Source organism: Dysidea avara, chromosome 7 (assembly GCF_963678975.1).
Source record: "Dysidea avara chromosome 7, odDysAvar1.4, whole genome shotgun sequence".
Taxonomy (NCBI): Eukaryota; Metazoa; Porifera; class Demospongiae; order Dictyoceratida; family Dysideidae; genus Dysidea; species Dysidea avara.
The window spans coordinates 21,372,920-21,390,592 of NC_089278.1; the positions used below are offsets into that span (position 1 = coordinate 21,372,920).

The 17,673-nt window shown below is 38.5% G+C and overlaps 2 protein-coding genes across 2 annotated transcripts; one reads left to right on the forward strand and one right to left on the reverse strand.

Annotated features, from left to right (window-relative positions):
• The first annotated feature begins 9,364 nt into the window (after nt 1–9,364).
• Nucleotides 9,365–12,760, forward strand: LOC136260690 (uncharacterized). Its single transcript, XM_066054517.1, has 4 exons — nt 9,365–9,470; nt 10,210–10,321; nt 10,968–11,084; nt 11,140–12,760. The coding sequence occupies exons 2-4, from the start codon at nt 10,211–10,213 to the stop codon at nt 12,661–12,663; spliced, it is 1,752 nt and encodes a 583-aa protein (XP_065910589.1). The 5' UTR covers nt 9,365–9,470; nt 10,210; the 3' UTR covers nt 12,664–12,760.
• A 3,669-nt stretch (nt 12,761–16,429) lies between these two features.
• LOC136261859 (uncharacterized) lies at nt 16,430–17,292 on the reverse strand. The gene has a single exon (XM_066055938.1). It carries the CDS (start codon nt 17,290–17,292, stop codon nt 16,495–16,497), a length of 798 nt encoding a protein of 265 aa, XP_065912010.1. The 3' UTR covers nt 16,430–16,494.
• Between the last annotated feature and the right edge of the window lie 381 nt (nt 17,293–17,673).

Sequence of the window (17,673 nt, forward strand, 5' to 3'; positions counted from 1 at the left end):
GTAGCCTAAATATTTCGAGGGGGGAAATTTTCGCTGATTTCGCAGTTGGTGTTATCAGTGAAAATTTTACCCTCGAAATATTTAGACCTACATATAGTCTAATACATTTTGAGAGTGTTTGCAAATCCGCGAAAATTTTATTTTTAGCAACATTGCTCAACCTCGAAATATTTGCCCCTCGAAATATTTAGGCTATATATACGGTATGTAGCTCGGCATTTATAATTTCAATCGATAAGCGACTTCGTGCATGAAAAGGGTCTGGCCACGCGAGACTATATAATTACCTCACGCGTCTTTCGTTGCCGCGCAAGATCTTATACTGTGGATTTTCTGTTGGTTTGAACTGTTTCTTTTTTTTTCTGAACAAACAAGCAAAATTACAAATAAAACACAAAGAAACTAATACTAATAGCTACTTAAAGATAAGGCAGCGGTTACTGAACGCCGGGGCTATTAAGCCGACAGTCACGTGACACGTACGAAATGGACTTTTATGGGCTATGAGAAGGCCAACTAATTCCAAACAACTTAGAATGATCGATTACATGAATCTATAGTCTACTTTAATAATCACGTGAGCCACGTATTTGATAACTCCGTGGATTTAATTGTGGGATACATGACTTGTGAGGTTCCCGGCCCGCCCGTGCAGTAGTACTCTTCAGGAAATCCGTCTACAATTGTATGTTGAAGAATGGCGGAACCACGGATGGTAACGGATTACAAAGTTGGCAACTAGTATGAAAGTTGGGACTTCACTAGTCAAGAAGGCTGGCCACTGATCAGTAAAGTTTTGCAGAAAATTCGGTGTATAGCTACATGAGAGACTGCAGGACTTTTTGCTAAGTAGACAACACCAAGGTTTGTGGAAAAGGCTAAAGAACAGTCAAAATACACGTTTGTAAAGCTTGTGCTCATGGAAGACAGTTGTTCAAGAGCCACTCAACTAGCACAACAAAATGTAAATGTATGGAGACATGTAGAGTGAAACCTGTGTATTCATAAGGACACCTTGCAATTGGGACTGACCAAAAGTGACTTATCAAGGGGTCCTGATTTTCCAGGTCAGTTTATGTAGGAATACTTTGGGACCATTGCCAGGTGTCCAGATTATGCAGGTGTCCTTATTTTCAAGTGTCCCGATTAACGGGTTCCACATACTCACTTAGTGTATTGCCAGTGTTATAATTGGTAGAAATTGTAGCGTACAGGAATATGCAGATTGAAATGCACGTGGTACGTTCATGTGCTCCTTTGCATTGCATTTTTGTCTCATATAGTTCAGTATCCACTACCTGGAATTTGTTTTATTGACCTGACCAGCAGACATGGGGTCAAGTACAAAGTTTGAAATTCTTTAGTACTTTTTACAACCTTACTATGTATCATGTAGCCACAAGTAGCTGTTATTCTGGTTGGAATTCTGGTATAATCAAAAATAATGCTGTTGTTTAAATTGGGAGTTGAAGAGAATGGTTGACAAAAACCTGAAGTACCTGTTGTCCTAAAATATTTTGCAATTCCTGAAGTTTGAGACTGTAAGGTTAATGCAACTACTGTAATGAGGGTTTTGTTGAATTGGTGATAAGAAAATATCATTTATAGTGCATGCATCCTACATCAGACACCACTCCTTGTGCATGAAGAAGACAACTCAACTATGGTAACCAATCGAAGTTAGTTTAATTACTATACATGCTGAACTTGATGACTACTTGGAAACCCCATGTGTACCGATCGGAAAGATAATCACAAAGCATATCCTTACCTTTCCATTGTGGCAAAAGATGTTCTTTTTAGTACCTGTATCATTTACATAAATCCCAATTAAGCAGTTATTTAGCATTGCAGGAAAAGGATTTAAACCTGAGCATAATAGACTTACATTGATTTAAAAATAAATGATTATTTGTGCCATGTAATGGTTCGGTGAATATAAAAACTGTACCTTGTATGTTTGTACCTCAAGCTTAAGTTATTTGCACGGCTGCAAAAATTTTGCTATAGGAAAATGTACTGTACCTGTACTTTACCTTAGTACTTTCAGTATGTACTTGTACTTTACTAAAGTGCTCTCGTGATTTCATTTGGAGTACTTGTACTACGAAAACTCAAAAGTACTTGTAAGTACTTTTAAATTTACTTGGCCCCAGTCAACACAACAGCAGTATTTCTGTTTTTACAGTCAATACTTTGGGTACAATGCATGCTACCAAAATAATCTTGTGTATGGTTTAGCAGTAAACAGCACAATTGATATAGCTAACTGGTAGTTATTATATTGGGGAAAGTAAGAGTGTCTTTCTTTCATTTCTGTGCTATCAAGCGTATATTAAGCTTGAACAGCCTTCTTGCTTGTAAGCATGGTTGAAAATGGGGAAGTTTTACGGAGTGAAAATTTTTTGTGTAACCTCAGTAAAACTTTAACAATGAAGCTTAAAATTTTGAACAACACAGCAATTTAGTGGAAACTTTATCACAGTTTGATTTAAATGTGAAACTTTCCCTGTTTGTTGTAGGGTAAAAACCATACAGTACCTTGATGGATTTGCCAGTTCATGGTGAACATATTAAGCCAAGTCACAACTATACTGTTGCACTCATAAATATTATAATTGGTTAAGTACTGTATGTACTTGGTATAGTCACTACATGCAGTTTTCCTGTTCCTGCTCTCTACTCCAAGTGTTTCAACAGGTAAGGCTGAAACTTTAATAGCCCACTGGTTTTTCCCCTAAGCAACAAGAAAGTTTTAAAAAGGAAACTCGTTGGGTTTTTGCTCAGATCAGCTGGTCATTATAAGTATCACACATTAAAGCAGTAAACACTACGTGCAATTAAGTAATGGAATTGAACCAGCACTTACTAAATTGGCCAAAACCAAACAGCATACAAATTAACAAATCTAGTCTGCTATATAAGTATATAGGCCTGCTATATAATAATCACATCTACATGCATTTTGAATTTTATTGCAAGATATAAGACGATTGAACCTCCTCTTCTCACATCATACTCCTCAGGAAATTATCTTCAAATTCATGGTGGAACAAAGTTGTGAGTTCACCCATGCTGGGCTCTAAAATATCGGTCTCTACTAAAGGGATGATTTAAATAGGTCAGGTGGCTCTTTACCAACTCAGCTAGACCAACTATTACATGTGTATACATAATCAGTGTGTGCATTAAATTACTGTACATTGCCATATATCCCCTGTTTGTAACATACAATATTATAGATGGAGCAAGCTTTTCATCAGTTCTATCAAGTAACGATAACTATGGTTTGGTGTACTAGTAAATAAGTAAAATTGCATGGTTATCAGTTGTATTACTCTGTACTGTTGTGCTGGCTGTAAACTTTATTGCATGGGTTCTGATAGCAACTAATAATATCATTAGGTAATGCATGGATGAATAAAGAAAATGAATGGGACTCTAGTATATCCTGTAGTGACTATGGCCTGTAGCCCTTGGTTATCATGTGTCCAAAGCAGTTTCAAAAATCATGGGTACGTCATTACTTTGATATTACATAGTATACAGTTTGTACAAACACCAACACTTTTGTAGCATTACGAATATATCCACTTTTTGATTTGAACACTTAATGGGATTAAAAATTGAAAGTCAAGTTATTGTGTGATAATGTGTGCATGTGCATAACATTGAGGAAGCTAAAAAGCACTAACTTTAATTCGCAGTCTTTTGTTACACTGTTATCATGCATGCGAATATTCAGTGATGGTGAAACAGATCCTCAGGAAAGTGAAACAGATCCTTCAGGAAAGTGAAACAGATCCTTCATGAATATTATTTATTTTATTTTTTTATTAATGCTTTACAGCACAAGTGCTGAAGGTCTGTAGGACACCTGGTCCTACAGCCTGCTCGAAGACTTTAGCTACATAAGGTGTGTTTGAAAAGTTGGAGAAAGGAGAAAAAATCCATGACTGGACCTAGGTATTATGTATATACGTGTACAATTCAAGTACACTGAATGCTGAGGTAATGACTTGGTTCATGATCACCTCTTAGTACTGTTTTAACGGCTAGAATGTCTTAGTACCAGCAACATGATAATTATTTTAGAGGTGCTTAGTACGCATGAAGGTGGTGGGTTGACAGCTGCTTTGACTTTTGTTTTAGGTGAGTATGGGAGTATTATATGCATATTTTTATTATAAGTTGTATAATTGATTATGGCCTGACAAGGTTTATTATTTCAATCAAAAAGAAGCATGGCTCCTCCATAGAGCCGGAGGAGGGGATAGGCATTAGCTTCAAATGTCCCATCCTGGATCCGCCATTGGTAATGCATGGAGTACACATACAAATTTTGCTCCAACAACTTTATACCATGTCAGAATGTTTGAAACAGTTTTATATCAAATTGTCATGTAATGGGCTATAGATGGCACTGGTTTCTATCTTGGCATTGGAGAGCTATGGATAGATTTGTGTACTTCTCTAGAATTTTATGATTGACTGTCCGTTTATTGAAAGTATTAACATGGAATGTTTTATTAAAAGTGTACGCATGTGTATAACAACTGTTGTGCTTCTAGAAAATTAAAATATGTACAAAATTTCATGTTGCACCTTAAGCTTGATAAAAAATGCATCATCAAAATATGTACAAAACGCATTATTTACACGAACACACAGAATCCAAAGCTGGCTAAAATCACCATACTCTTATACCCTAGAATGGCATGTATACCATCGGTTAACCTGCATATTTCAAGAAGCCACTTTGTTTGTTAAATTGTCGCTGCATGTACGTACTTGCAACCTCTACTGTAACTGTAAAGTAGGGGTGGAGTGATGCCTGGTTCTCAATACTCACTGTGAGAACTTTAAATAGATTAGCAAAGATTGCTAAACCAAGTGGTTGAAAATAATGCATGCCAAACAGTGCTTTTATAGCCATTTTGTAGTAGAGTTTTCAAATGTTTTGGTTGCCTTTCAGATACACTGAGTAGCTACAAATGCAAGTATCATTCCCCACCTAGAGTACAATAGTATCAGGACACCATGCACCCACAACCTCAGTAATATAAAATAAGTCAACTTACTATTCAATACTGTGAGCCAGGTGGGTGGAGTGAGACTATGTGGCTTTCAAGAATACAGTACCTACTGGCCCATCATGAAGACTCTTATATTCACACAAAAATTTGGGCACAGCCACACCAGTCTACTGCTACCACCAATAAATATTGGGTGAGATGATCTGTTAAAGAAGTGGACTAGGGAACATACTTGTGTTGTAGAAGCTTTTCAACATCATGTACTAATTAAAGGAAACCTTCAGTATAACAGCATTTGCAGTATGAATGTGCACATGACAACTGAAGAGAAGTGTTCTTCACTATATCGAAGTAGGTTGGCAAATGGAAGTTTTGGTGAATTTATCATTGAGCTAATATAAAATGGCTAATTGACGAATAAAGTTTGGTGAATTTCTTCACTTATCCGGCCAAATTCAGCTATCACACTGAATTTTCTTCATTAACCTGGGTGGTATGTTATGTTCTAATGTTCATATGAAAGGTCAGGCGTTGCCAGACTATAGTACAGCAAAATCTATCATCCGTACTCTTCCTTACCATGCAGTGTTGAATACCTTAGGATAATCCTTACCCACATGTCAGTAGAACGAACTCATGCCAAAAGTAATAAACTATCACTAAACGTGGACACATTTCTACAGGTACATACCTCTAAATACAGAAATTCAATGTCAATCACCTCAAATGAACATACAAACACACCATATGCACACCAATCCAAGTACCATACTCACTATACATTTCAAAGTACACGAAACACTTAGCTACATTTTGTTGGGCAGGGCTGGTAGCTACCAACTGTTACTGGGCTCTTCACTAGTCTTAAACAACTTAGTCTTCCATGAACAGGAATACTTTACAAGGCATATATTTCAACTCTTCTTTAGTCTTTTTCACAAGTCTTGGTGTTGTCTACTCCTGCAGTCTCTCATGTAGCTATACACCGAATTTTCTGCAAAACTTTACTCAGTGATCAATGGCCAGCCTTCTTGACTAGTGAAGTCTCAACTTTCATACTAGTTTTCAACTTTGTAATCCGTTACCATCCGTGGTTCCGCCATTCTTCAACATAAAATTGTAGACGGATTTCCTGAAGAGTACTACTGCACGGGTGGAGGAACCTCATAAGTCATGTATCCCACAATTAAATCCACGGAGCTATAAAGTACGTGGCTCACGTGATTATTAAAGCAGACTAAATTCATGTACCCGGTAATCGATCATTCTAATGTTGTTTGAATTAGTTGGCCCTTCTCATAGTCCATAACATTCAACTCGCTAAACACCAGATCTCTTCCTATACTTCATAAATCTCTAGTAAGACCAGTGATGGAGTATGCCAATGTTGTCTGGGGACCTAATTATATTGATGACTGTCAGATGTTAAAGATCGATATACTCTAATAGAGCAGTCAGATCTAAATACTCTAATAGAGCAGTCACAGTATTCTTCAGAGGAGCAGTGTAGCAAGCTTATTGATAAGGAGATATCAGTAGTGGTTGGTGAGGGGTAGTTATTGTCATTGATGACCTTTTTTTTTGTCTCCAACTTACAGCTTGGGTGAAGTTGTGATTCAAAATGGAAACCTCCTTGCCTCTGGGGCCCCACTTTAATTCTTTGCCCTGGGCCCCTTAATTTCTCTGGGAAGCTCTGCCCGCAAGACTGAGTTTTACCCCTTTAGGGCAGAGTCAATTATTACTGCCTGACATAGACCATTTGTCAGGCAAATATGATACATGGCCGACCACAATGGAACCTGCCTGACAAAATGTCAGATCAAAATACAAGGAGGCAGTCCAAGGTTGCATGTAGCTATAGCTTTTTAGTGCATAAGTAAAATTAATAGTGAATTCGAACAAAATATTGATTGTACCATTATACATAAAGCTAATAAGGTTAAATAAATCTAATGATGTATTCCCTGAATGCCAAATTGTGTAAAGTGTAAAGTAGCAGTATATCAATGTCAAGTAAAGCTTTAGTTTGCCTGACATTCTCACTGGGGTTTTAAAAAAATTATAATTGTCTCTGCTTTAGGGGCTTTGCTAATTAATAAAATGAAATAAACAGACTTTTGTTTTTGATAGTCCGTTTGAACACTTGCATATCGTGACACGTAGCTAATGTAATTTTTTTTTCCGTTGCCATACTGAATACGCAAGTGTTCAAACGGCAGCAAAGAAAAGCGGAGTGTCTATGTCCACTGGTATACTGGTGGATGTAAGAGCCACCTATCAGCTATTATATTGACACCGATGTGGTATGCCCCGAGCATTTGACTTTAGGGGACGCGTCTAGTAGTTGCCCCGAGCATTCGACTCTGACTTTAGGGGATGCAAAAAGGGTCGGGTTCAGCTTTGGTTCCTCAATATATTATTATTATATTATATTTGTTACTGTGCAGAAATCAAAAGATTGTTGTGCACAGGTGTGATCATAATGAATGTTCAGGTTAGTACAAAACTCATCTAAGGTAGGGGAGTGAATTACAAAGGGGGGGAGTGTGTTCCAGAGTCTGATTGTAGAAGGGAAAAAGGAAAATTTATAAGAATCAATCATAGTGTCAAGCTGTTTATAATAACCTTCCCTTGATGGACGATGATTAGGTATTAGATCATTTGTGGGTATACTTAGATTGCCATTAATTATCTTATACATTGTAGTTATCTTAGACTTGTTTCTTCTTTCTTCGAGGGTAGGTAAATTTAATGATGACATCATTCTTGTTACACTACTAAATCCAGAAAAATCATTGTAGCAAAATCTAGCTGCTCTCCTTTGGATGGACTCAAGTTGGTTTATGTTGGTGTGGGTGTGGGGGGCCCAGACAGAGGATGCATATTCAACAATGGGACGGACCATCATCTTATAACAATTGCTCTTAACAGAAACAGGGCATTGGTGAAGGTTACGGCGAAAAAATCTATTAACCTGGTTTGCTTTGTTAGTGACTCTTTGAATGTGTTCATTCCATGATAGTTTCTGGTCAATGGTGACCCCGAAATATTTCGTGTGAGGAACCTCAGAGATGATAGAATTCTCCAGATGATAGCTATGAATGATGGGATTCCTTTTATTGGTAATTCTCAACTGTTCGCATTTCTTAATGTTAAATTCCATCAGCCAAGTATGAGCCCATTCAATGAGTTTGTCAATATCCTGTTGTAGGGCTATACAATCTGATTCGGAATGTATGTAGGAGTACAGTAGGACATCATCTGCATACAGTTTAATCTTACTATTGACACAAGCAGGGACATCATTTATGTACAGTAAAAACAGAAGTGGTGCGAGTACAGTACCTTGGGGTACACCAGAGAGAACTTGTTTAGAGTAGCTGTTTTTCCCTTCTAGCACTACATACTGGGATCTGCAAGTTAAGAAGGACTTAATCCACAATAGGATAGATCCATCAATCCCATAATGTTGAGCTTGAGGTAAAGTTGGGAATGTGGAACCTTATCAAAGGTCTTACTGAAGTCAAGTAGGACTACATATAGTAGCTATATACACCTTTGTGGTTTGCTACTCAGAGTTGCATTTATAATGTAGAAAACAAAAGAAAGCAGTAGCTAGCAGCGGTGGCTCAGTGGTAGGCCCCGTGACTCGAAAGTGTGGAGGGCCTGGGGGTCCGCGGGGATCCGCTTTAACCAATGAATTTATATTATAGATTTGTTAGCCTGTATGATTAACAATGCTAAAGCCTGTTGTATACCGACAATCGCATACGTGTAGATATGAAGAGAGAACAATAATGACTGATATACCACTGGCATAAATATCCCAAAAGCGGTCACATGACCAACAATCCCACAGCAGATGTGCTGATGCATGTACAAGTGCCTCATGCAGCTAGCTAGATCACCCAAAAATACAATGGTTTTTAAAAATAGGTTGTCCAATGCAGCTATTATGGGATTTTGGTCACGTGACCACTTTTTGAATATTAAGCGAGCCTGTAATATCTATATGATTAGGGATGAATATTTTATCAAACAGAATACGCTGGCGTAGTCTCACCCACGCGCTCGATTACCATCTCGCGCTTATGATCTCTACTGTAATCTGTCGGTATAAGCGCCGTGCGAGTGGCTTGGCCCGTCCTTTGTAGGCGAAAAGATAACGCGAATATATCGACTTTGTGAACAGCGCGAATCAGTTTAGCTATATCGGCTTACGATTTGCGGAATGTTTTGCAACAAAACCGTAAAGCGAACTTTGATAATGATAGGTCACGTTTTCTGGTGACTTGCAATGCACAGATTCTATGATTCTTTAACGGAGTCACGTGCAACAGATATATCCGGTTGAAAAATAGGGTGTAGCTATTTTCACGGGTACATTCGTGGAATTCCAAGCCGATGATGGGTGTAGCTCTATCGTTATTTAAGGTCAGATATTTACATACACTGAGCCGACAGGTGACGACGTAGAATAATCGATCGATCGCAACACACGACACGCCGCGGACACGACGCACCGTGTGGCCGCCTCCGACATGAAACAAAAGCCACGATTTATTAGACTGAGCGACGCTATGCTATATTTGAAACCATGACACGGTAGAGCTAAAAGTAACTACTAAATAGTGGCGCCGATTCAAGTTTAGACTGCGGTTCAATTCAAGTTTGACTGAACTATTCATAGTAAAACCCGAAACGAGTGATCATCACAACAGTTGATACTCCATATAGCTATATCATTTAAAAAAATTATAGAAGTATATAGCTATGTTCAATAGTTTGGTTATTGCAACTTTTTGCTTTGTAGAAGAGTTCTGACAGTATTGTATGTCCATAATTATACTATAGGCTGATGCGGTCGGAATTACATATTGCATGGTAATGCTTTGCCTTCTTCTTATTTAATATACCATGCAGAAATTATCATAACAGACCCAACTGCCTGTTCCAGCCAGTCCAGACTATATATAGCTACTGAGCCCGTGGCCCTTTGGTTCACCAACAATAAATCTAGAATCCCTGCATAGGTGCAGCTTTGATGCTACATTACAGTATTTGTATGAATATGATAGCTCACTGAGCAGTATCAAATTTTGTATGAGTGCAGGCTGTGTAGCTATGGGTATAGCATAACTAAATGGATACTGCATGTATATTTATCATATAGCATGGATGAACCTTATGTTTTAATACATTCAAGTATGGAGGAGGACAGCGGAGCAAATCATTCAAAGCCTACAGAAAAACCACAAGTGTTACCTCGTCAGTTACACATGCAGGTATGTATGTGTTGTATTGTTCTGAGGTGTTGCAAAAATAACATACATAGCTATTCACAATTCTACAGTGTGCATGAGTCCAGCTTGGTACATGCAGTAGTATACACTGTTAAAACAAAGGTGTTTGTTTTTTAAACACCTTCAGGGGTGATCCAGCCACGATTGTTGTGATGCTCCCCTGGTGGTGTTAAGTTTCACTCCACAAGGGTGTAATGAACCTCCCCTAGAAAGTTCAGTAACACTCCAAGGCTATAGGTGTTTGGATTTTTCAAAAAATGCATTCGGGCTTTGTGAGGGTCATTCATGGTGCAAACTTGAGTTAGTGCATCTCTAAAGTATCACAATTATCAATGATACAACTGCAACTTACAACAATGATCTTCTTTGCTACTAAAGGTTACCAGTTTGTATTTATAATATAACATCCAAGTGTACACTTTGATTGTGAGTTTTAGTAAATTTTTATTAAGTACGCCCTGTTAGTGTGTTAAAACACCCCTAATTGCAAAACACACCCTTTCGGTGTGCTTAAACACCAGGGTGTAACTGGACACCACAGTTTTAACAGTGTACAGTTGTGTAGCATATAAGTATAAGAGCAGCCGTGCAATATTTAAATATATTATATGGTTGCATTATTTTTCAGGAAGACAAAAAGGGTAAAGCTTCTGAACAAAAATGTGTGGTACAGGTACCTGTCATGGTTGAGGCAAAAACAAAGCCGCAACCTTTAATAAGAAAACTTGGTAATCTTCAGAAATCTGTGAGCCATTTTATTTTAGCATGTTATAATATATATTAGGATATATACTCATTAGGAAAGCGAACAATATATCCAACACCTTTCAACTCCAGAATCAACCACAGCTAAAGTATCTCCCAAACATAATAATATGCTAGATAAGACCTATGGTAAATCCTATACAGTAGAGCCAGTAAGGTCATACAAACTGGAGGAATTTGTTTGTGAGTACCCACTTCCCCAACTAGTCTCTGTCACTGAGGGTCACTATGGATTGACGGAAGACTTCAGTATGTCAGAAGGAACAGAACTCATACTGTTCTTTAAGAAGAAAACCCAAGCTGTGATAGCAATAGCAGAGTGTGAAACTGATCCCTACCACATTCCTTTAAATTGCTCCCTACAATTTTCACCCTATCAGAGCAACTGCAAAGAACACTTAACAAAATCCTATTACTACAAAACAGTTGAAGATTTGATCCAGAGAAGTGATGGTTTGCCTAAGGTAGTCAAGGTATTAAAATCGTATAAAGGTAGTAACTACTACATGGTACAAGGTGAACTAATATTCCCAATAACAATATCAGGTCAAGGGAAAAAAAGAGTGCTAGAATACATGAATGGAAGTAAAAAGCAAATGCAGGCTAAGCTCTCCTGTGCAGCAGGGTTTTCTACCAATCCATCAGACACAAAGATGTATCTTATAGAATATGTGGAACATATTAACAAATTTCCTGGTTCAGTTTTGGTGTTTTGTGACAAAGAAAGAGGTGAAGCACTGTCCCACATTCATACTGGAACAGAGTTTACTTTACAAGAATGTAAAACTCTGCACAGTTGCATATGCAGTACAGATGTACATGGTGAACTGGGCTATCCTCTGTTAGAAATTCTCACTGCAATGCCAATAGAGGTCAAGATAACACAAAGTTCTGCAGTCAGCATGAATGCTATATATGATACAGTCAAGACTGTTTATTCATCCTTCAAGTTATCTATGGTTACAAGCAGCATGTTCCTAGCTCAAGATAGTGATGAAAACTTTTATGAAGAAATAAGGAAAGATGATGGCACTCTTCATATATATGACTTGGAGAGACCAGAGATTGCTTTTGGAACTGTAAGCAAAACTGGAAATAGCAAGAAGCTGGTACCACCAAAACTTCATTTTCCACTAAAGTCTCCAATTGCAATAAGACCAGTAGCCACTACTCCACCTCCGTTGCCTCCAAGAAGCAGTTCAGAAAATGCATTTTCCCAAAACACTTGGCCAAGACGAAAGCCTGATAATAAGGGCAAAAAGTCAATACTACCTTCAAAACACAACCTGTATTTTCAACGTAGTCCACCTTCCACATCGCCAGATGAAAACAGAACCTACTTAAGATCCCTTAGTGTTTCTGATATACTCCGAGTACTAGATAATGTAAATCTTGCACAGTACAGGGATGCATTTCAAATAAATCAAGTTGATGGAAAAACCTTGCTGTCGTACACTACAGTTGACCTGATAGAACTTGGAGTTACAACTGATCTTTATCAGAAGTTGCTGTTAGATATTATCAGTGGCAATTACAAACTTAATGATTTATTTAGCTAGCTATTAATAGTGGCCAGTTTTTGTTTACATCATAGATAATAGATACCCCTACTATTATCTATGTTTACATATATGTGTATTTGCCAAAGACATTTATACTATAGTATAGCTATAAAAAAATATACATAGCTCTTTGTGGTTCAAGTTATATGGCTGGAGGATATTTTTATATAGTCTCCATTAGAACAATTTACCCCATGAACATCATTGAATCTGGTTCAACCCATAGAATATGTCATTAATGTGGCTCACTTCGGTGAAATCAACCTCCGTCAACTGATGGCGATTATTGTAGTAAGTGTACAGGGTCCCAGAGTTTCAGTTGTGCTGGTTAACTCAACTTGATCCTATCATTGCTTACAATTATGTACGTGCTAAGTCTAAAGGCTTTGGGAAGCCCTACAATGAACTTGTTGAAGTAAACGACAAGATTTTTTCACTTTACAAAACCAGGACTCTGTATCATGATTATCACACCTCCAGCCTTAAAGTGGAGGAGTCCTAACTATAGGCACAACCTTTTGTAAACCCATAAAAAAATCAAAATAATGTTTAATATCATGAGGAGGGTAAGAGTCAGCAAGTCAGCTGTGATGATTAAAGCATCACCCACAAGTAGGCACCCAAAACCAGCTATATAGATGTACTGTTCTTTGCAGTTGTGAGTAGCATACCAATGCTCTGAGTATCTGGCACAAACATTTGTAAGACATCTTCCATTTAACTTCATTAAAATTGTGCTTTCCCTGAATACTCGAAATGCCAGTGTCGATACTTTTAAATAGGTGATAAGCCCGGTTTTTCCAGACTGGGTCACATATAGTGTTGTTTTAGCATGGAAAATTCCAACAGATATCACTTACAATTCCTCCATACTACCTACCAACATCACGATCCACGAGACAGTACCATCCACTGCACTACATCTTACCACATGTATCTACCACAGCACACCAAAATAGTTATTTTTCAAGAACAATTAATGATTGGAACTCTTTACCAGTAGATCTAGCTTATTGAAGTTGCAGATGCTGACATTTTTAGAACTGGACTACAATCATTATTGTAATTGTGTTGCATGTATTTAGGAAAATCTGAGCACACCAGCAGGGCTGACTGCTCAGTAATAATAATAGTAATCAATTTTATTTTTTAAATTCATAGTATCAAACGGTACGGTCGTACCGTTTAAGTAGGGATTGTGGTGAATGTTTCGCGCGCCACCTAAAATTAATCATCCTACAGACATTTTACATGGCGAAAATCACCTTTACGGAATAGTACTATAGTCCATGCATATACTAATACATAAATGAATGTATTAGTCCATCTTCTTAGTAATGTACTAGTCCATCTTCTTGAATGTGCTCATGGTCCTACGTGCATCTGTCAACATAATGCACAGAGGTATCGCAGATTCAACCTTAAGACTAAGTGTTGTAACGTATAAGCTATCAACTGTTATGGATATACTGTATATCGTGATATATTCATATCATGAATAAATTTTGCCATGACATATGACATAAGAAAAATCTATATCACCTAGCACTACGTAGTACCACGATTAAAAGTATTGAAACAAGCTGGATTGGAGTAGTATGTAATGTCCAATTGCTGTAAAACAATAAGAAGCAAATTAAATATCCCTACTGTGCAGTGGAGATTGAAACGCACAGTAGGGATTTGCTTCTTACACACTGTATAGTAGTGCAAATTAATCTAACTGGATTTCTGAAAACAGGTCTTTAACACTTATTCATATATATAGGAGCTGAATATAGAAATAATTTTTTATCTGTTTAGCAATGTTGGTGCTAACTATTGACCAGATTTGATGTCATCAGTTTCCTTCAATCTGTTGAATCATTAAAGCTGGTAAATTGGATGTGTACATGGGAAGACCCCTTTTCACAAAACCAGTCACAATACACAACTATAGTTGACAGCATTATATGCGGGTATATGCAAGTAGTCAGCAAATCTTTGCCGATTACTGTAGCTAAATGTATAATACACCACATACATTATTATCTAATCCAAAACAGCCAAGCTGTAAAAAAAGAGTGCGGCCCTGAGAAAGGCTATGGTGAAAAAAGATGTGAAATCCAAGGTGGCGGCCAAGAAATGGCTGTGATGGTAGGTTAATGGTAAAAATTTTAATAACGACAATTCAGGTGAATTTTGTGCCAAGACCAAGCGGCACCAAATTCACCTGAATTGTTGTTATTAAAATTTTCACCATTAACCTACCATCACAGCCATTTCTTGGCCGCCACCTTGGATTTCACATCTTTTTTCACCATAGCCTTTCTCAGGGCCGCACTCTTTTTTACAGCTTGGCTGTTTTGGATTAGATTTCACTTCTTTTTGTATTTGTATACCCCAAAGCCGGCCTATGGCTGGCTTTAGGGCTTTTTAACCTGTCATTTTTTCTTTACTACAGGAAGAAGAAAAGATGAATCAAAGATGAAGCAGGATGATTTCTTTGTAGCTGACCTCTCTGCAAGGTGATCCTTCTAGCTGATCTCTCTACCGGATGACTTGCTTGTAGCTGAACTCTCTACAGGGTGATTTGTTTGTAGCTGAACTCTCTACAAGGTAACTTCTTCTAGCTGATCTTTCTACAGGGTGATTTGTTTGTCTCTACAGGGCAATTTGTTTGCAGCTGAACTCTCTACATGGTAGTTTCTTTGTAGCTGAACTCTCTACAATGTAACTTCTTCTAGCTGAACTCTCTACAGGGTAACTTGTTTCTAGCTGAACTCTCTACAGGGTGATTTGTTTGTAGCTGAACTCTCTACAAGGTAACTTCTTCTAGCTGATCTTCTACAGGGTGATTTGCTTGTAGCTGAATTCTCTACAGGGAAATTTGTTTGCAGCTGAACTCTGTACATGGTAGTTTCTTTGTAGCTGAACTCTCTACAATGTAACTTCTTCTAGCTGAACTCTCTACAGGGTGACTTGTTTCTAGCTGAACTCTCTATAGTGTGATCTGTTCATAGCGGAACTTTCTACTGGGTGATTTGTTTGCAGCTAAACTCTTTGCATGATTGTTTCTTTGTAACTGAACTCTCTACAAGGTAACTTCTTCTAGCTGATCTCTCTACAGGGCAATTTGTTTGTAGCTGAATTCTCTACAGGGTGATTTATTTGAGCTGAACTCTCTACATGATGGCTTCTTTGTAGCTGAACTCTCTATTAGGTATCTTCTTCTAGCTGATCTGACTACAGGGTGACTTGTTTGTAGCTGAATTCCCTACAGAATAACTTGCAATGTAATATAACTGTGTAAATTATACATGCAGCTGAATGCTTTATTAGGGTGACTGTTTCTATTAGAGTATCTCGATCTCGCATTTGCTGCACGTAGTTGCCTTTCGAATCATAACTCAGTGATTTGTAATCCGATTCTTCTGTACTACTGCAAGAACTTTCTATGATGATTATTCCAGCTACATACTGATTTTCAGTTCATTGCTCTAAGCGGTTTGCCTGGTAGACACGAAAATTAATAGTTTTTTTATTCATAAAAATCGATCGCGTAATTTTGACACAGGTTGGGTTTTGTGTCATATCTCCATGGTCTTTATCCCGATTCATTTCAAACCACAAAAAGGCACTCCTACGATGGTTGCTCCATCTACATATCAATTTTCAACTGAATCCTCCAAGGGGTTTACCCTGTAGGCGTGACAGACCTTCGACCTTATTTTACGCAAATAATCGGTAATAACTCCGTGAATGTTCATTTTTTTTCCCCGGGCTTGATGGACTGCCCTTTCCTACCACCCCCAGCACAGATTGCAAGTGCTGGCCAACTGAACAAAATTAAGCAGACAAATGGGATTCCACAGTCACTAAGTCCACTGACTGTGGAGTCCTGGTGTAAACACCCATGGAAGACCGTGCCTCACGAATACACTGAATTGCCGAGCGCAACAACGAAAAGCTCAGGCAACAACGCAGCCAACCCAGAACCACAGAATAATCATCTCCCCACTTTTTGGCCAGAAGAGAAGCAAGTCGCTTATAAAAAACAGTAGCCTCATGGGCTAAACCGCCAGTGGCAGCCAAAACAATTGGAGTGAAAGTGGCATGCTCCACTTCTCGAACCCGCTGACCATAAGCACGATGCTTAATCTTTTCATGCTTCCTAAAGGTGGACGACAGAGAGGAGGAACTATTAGAAGGAGCAAAAGGGTTAAAAACACGGACATCAATGAAACATCTCTCCAAACGACCACCCCAGAAGCCGTTTACAGCAACATCCAAGCGAGCTGAATCCTGAGTATTAGAGGTGGCAAGAGGGAACTCATCAGAATGCTGAACCGGCTGTAACTCTGGCTCAACACACACCTGGGAGCAAACCTCAGTAAGAAGGGTAGCAGTAAGGTCCCTAATCTCGTTATGACGCAAGGAAGGTAAACCCCCTTTGGGACAGGACAAAGCATGCTCAACAGAAAAGGAGGTTCCGCAAGCACAAAGGGAAGGAGGACGAAGTGGGGACCAACCATACCTCAAAGCCAAAGCATCCTGGAAAGCAGATCTATGGAGAGTGAAACCATGCTCACTCAAAGGTAAGGTGGTGAGCCAGCTTGAAGCACCTCTAACAGTAGCCAAGTCCATCGCACGCCTCAAGGAAGGCGTGCGATGGACTTGGCTACTGTTAGAGAATTCATCGGATTCCTACCAAAGTTGGTACGGAGATCCGCCTTAATGAGCCCTTTAAGGGTGCCAAATTGCAGCCCAATCCGAGCATGTATTCGTGTTTTATGGCGAATTTTGCGAAGTGTGCGAAATGAAGATGAAGAAAAAAACGAAGAAATTAAAACGAAATTTTGTTCGCTCGTATCTCGGAAATGGCTGGACCAATTTTCTTTAAATTTGGTATGTAGACTCCCCTAACTGGGCGGCACGTCTCTAGCAAATTTGGTTCCAATCGGATAAGGGATCAGAGCTACATAGGTGTGAAAATTGCGTTTTCTTTCTTCCTGTTAATATACTCAC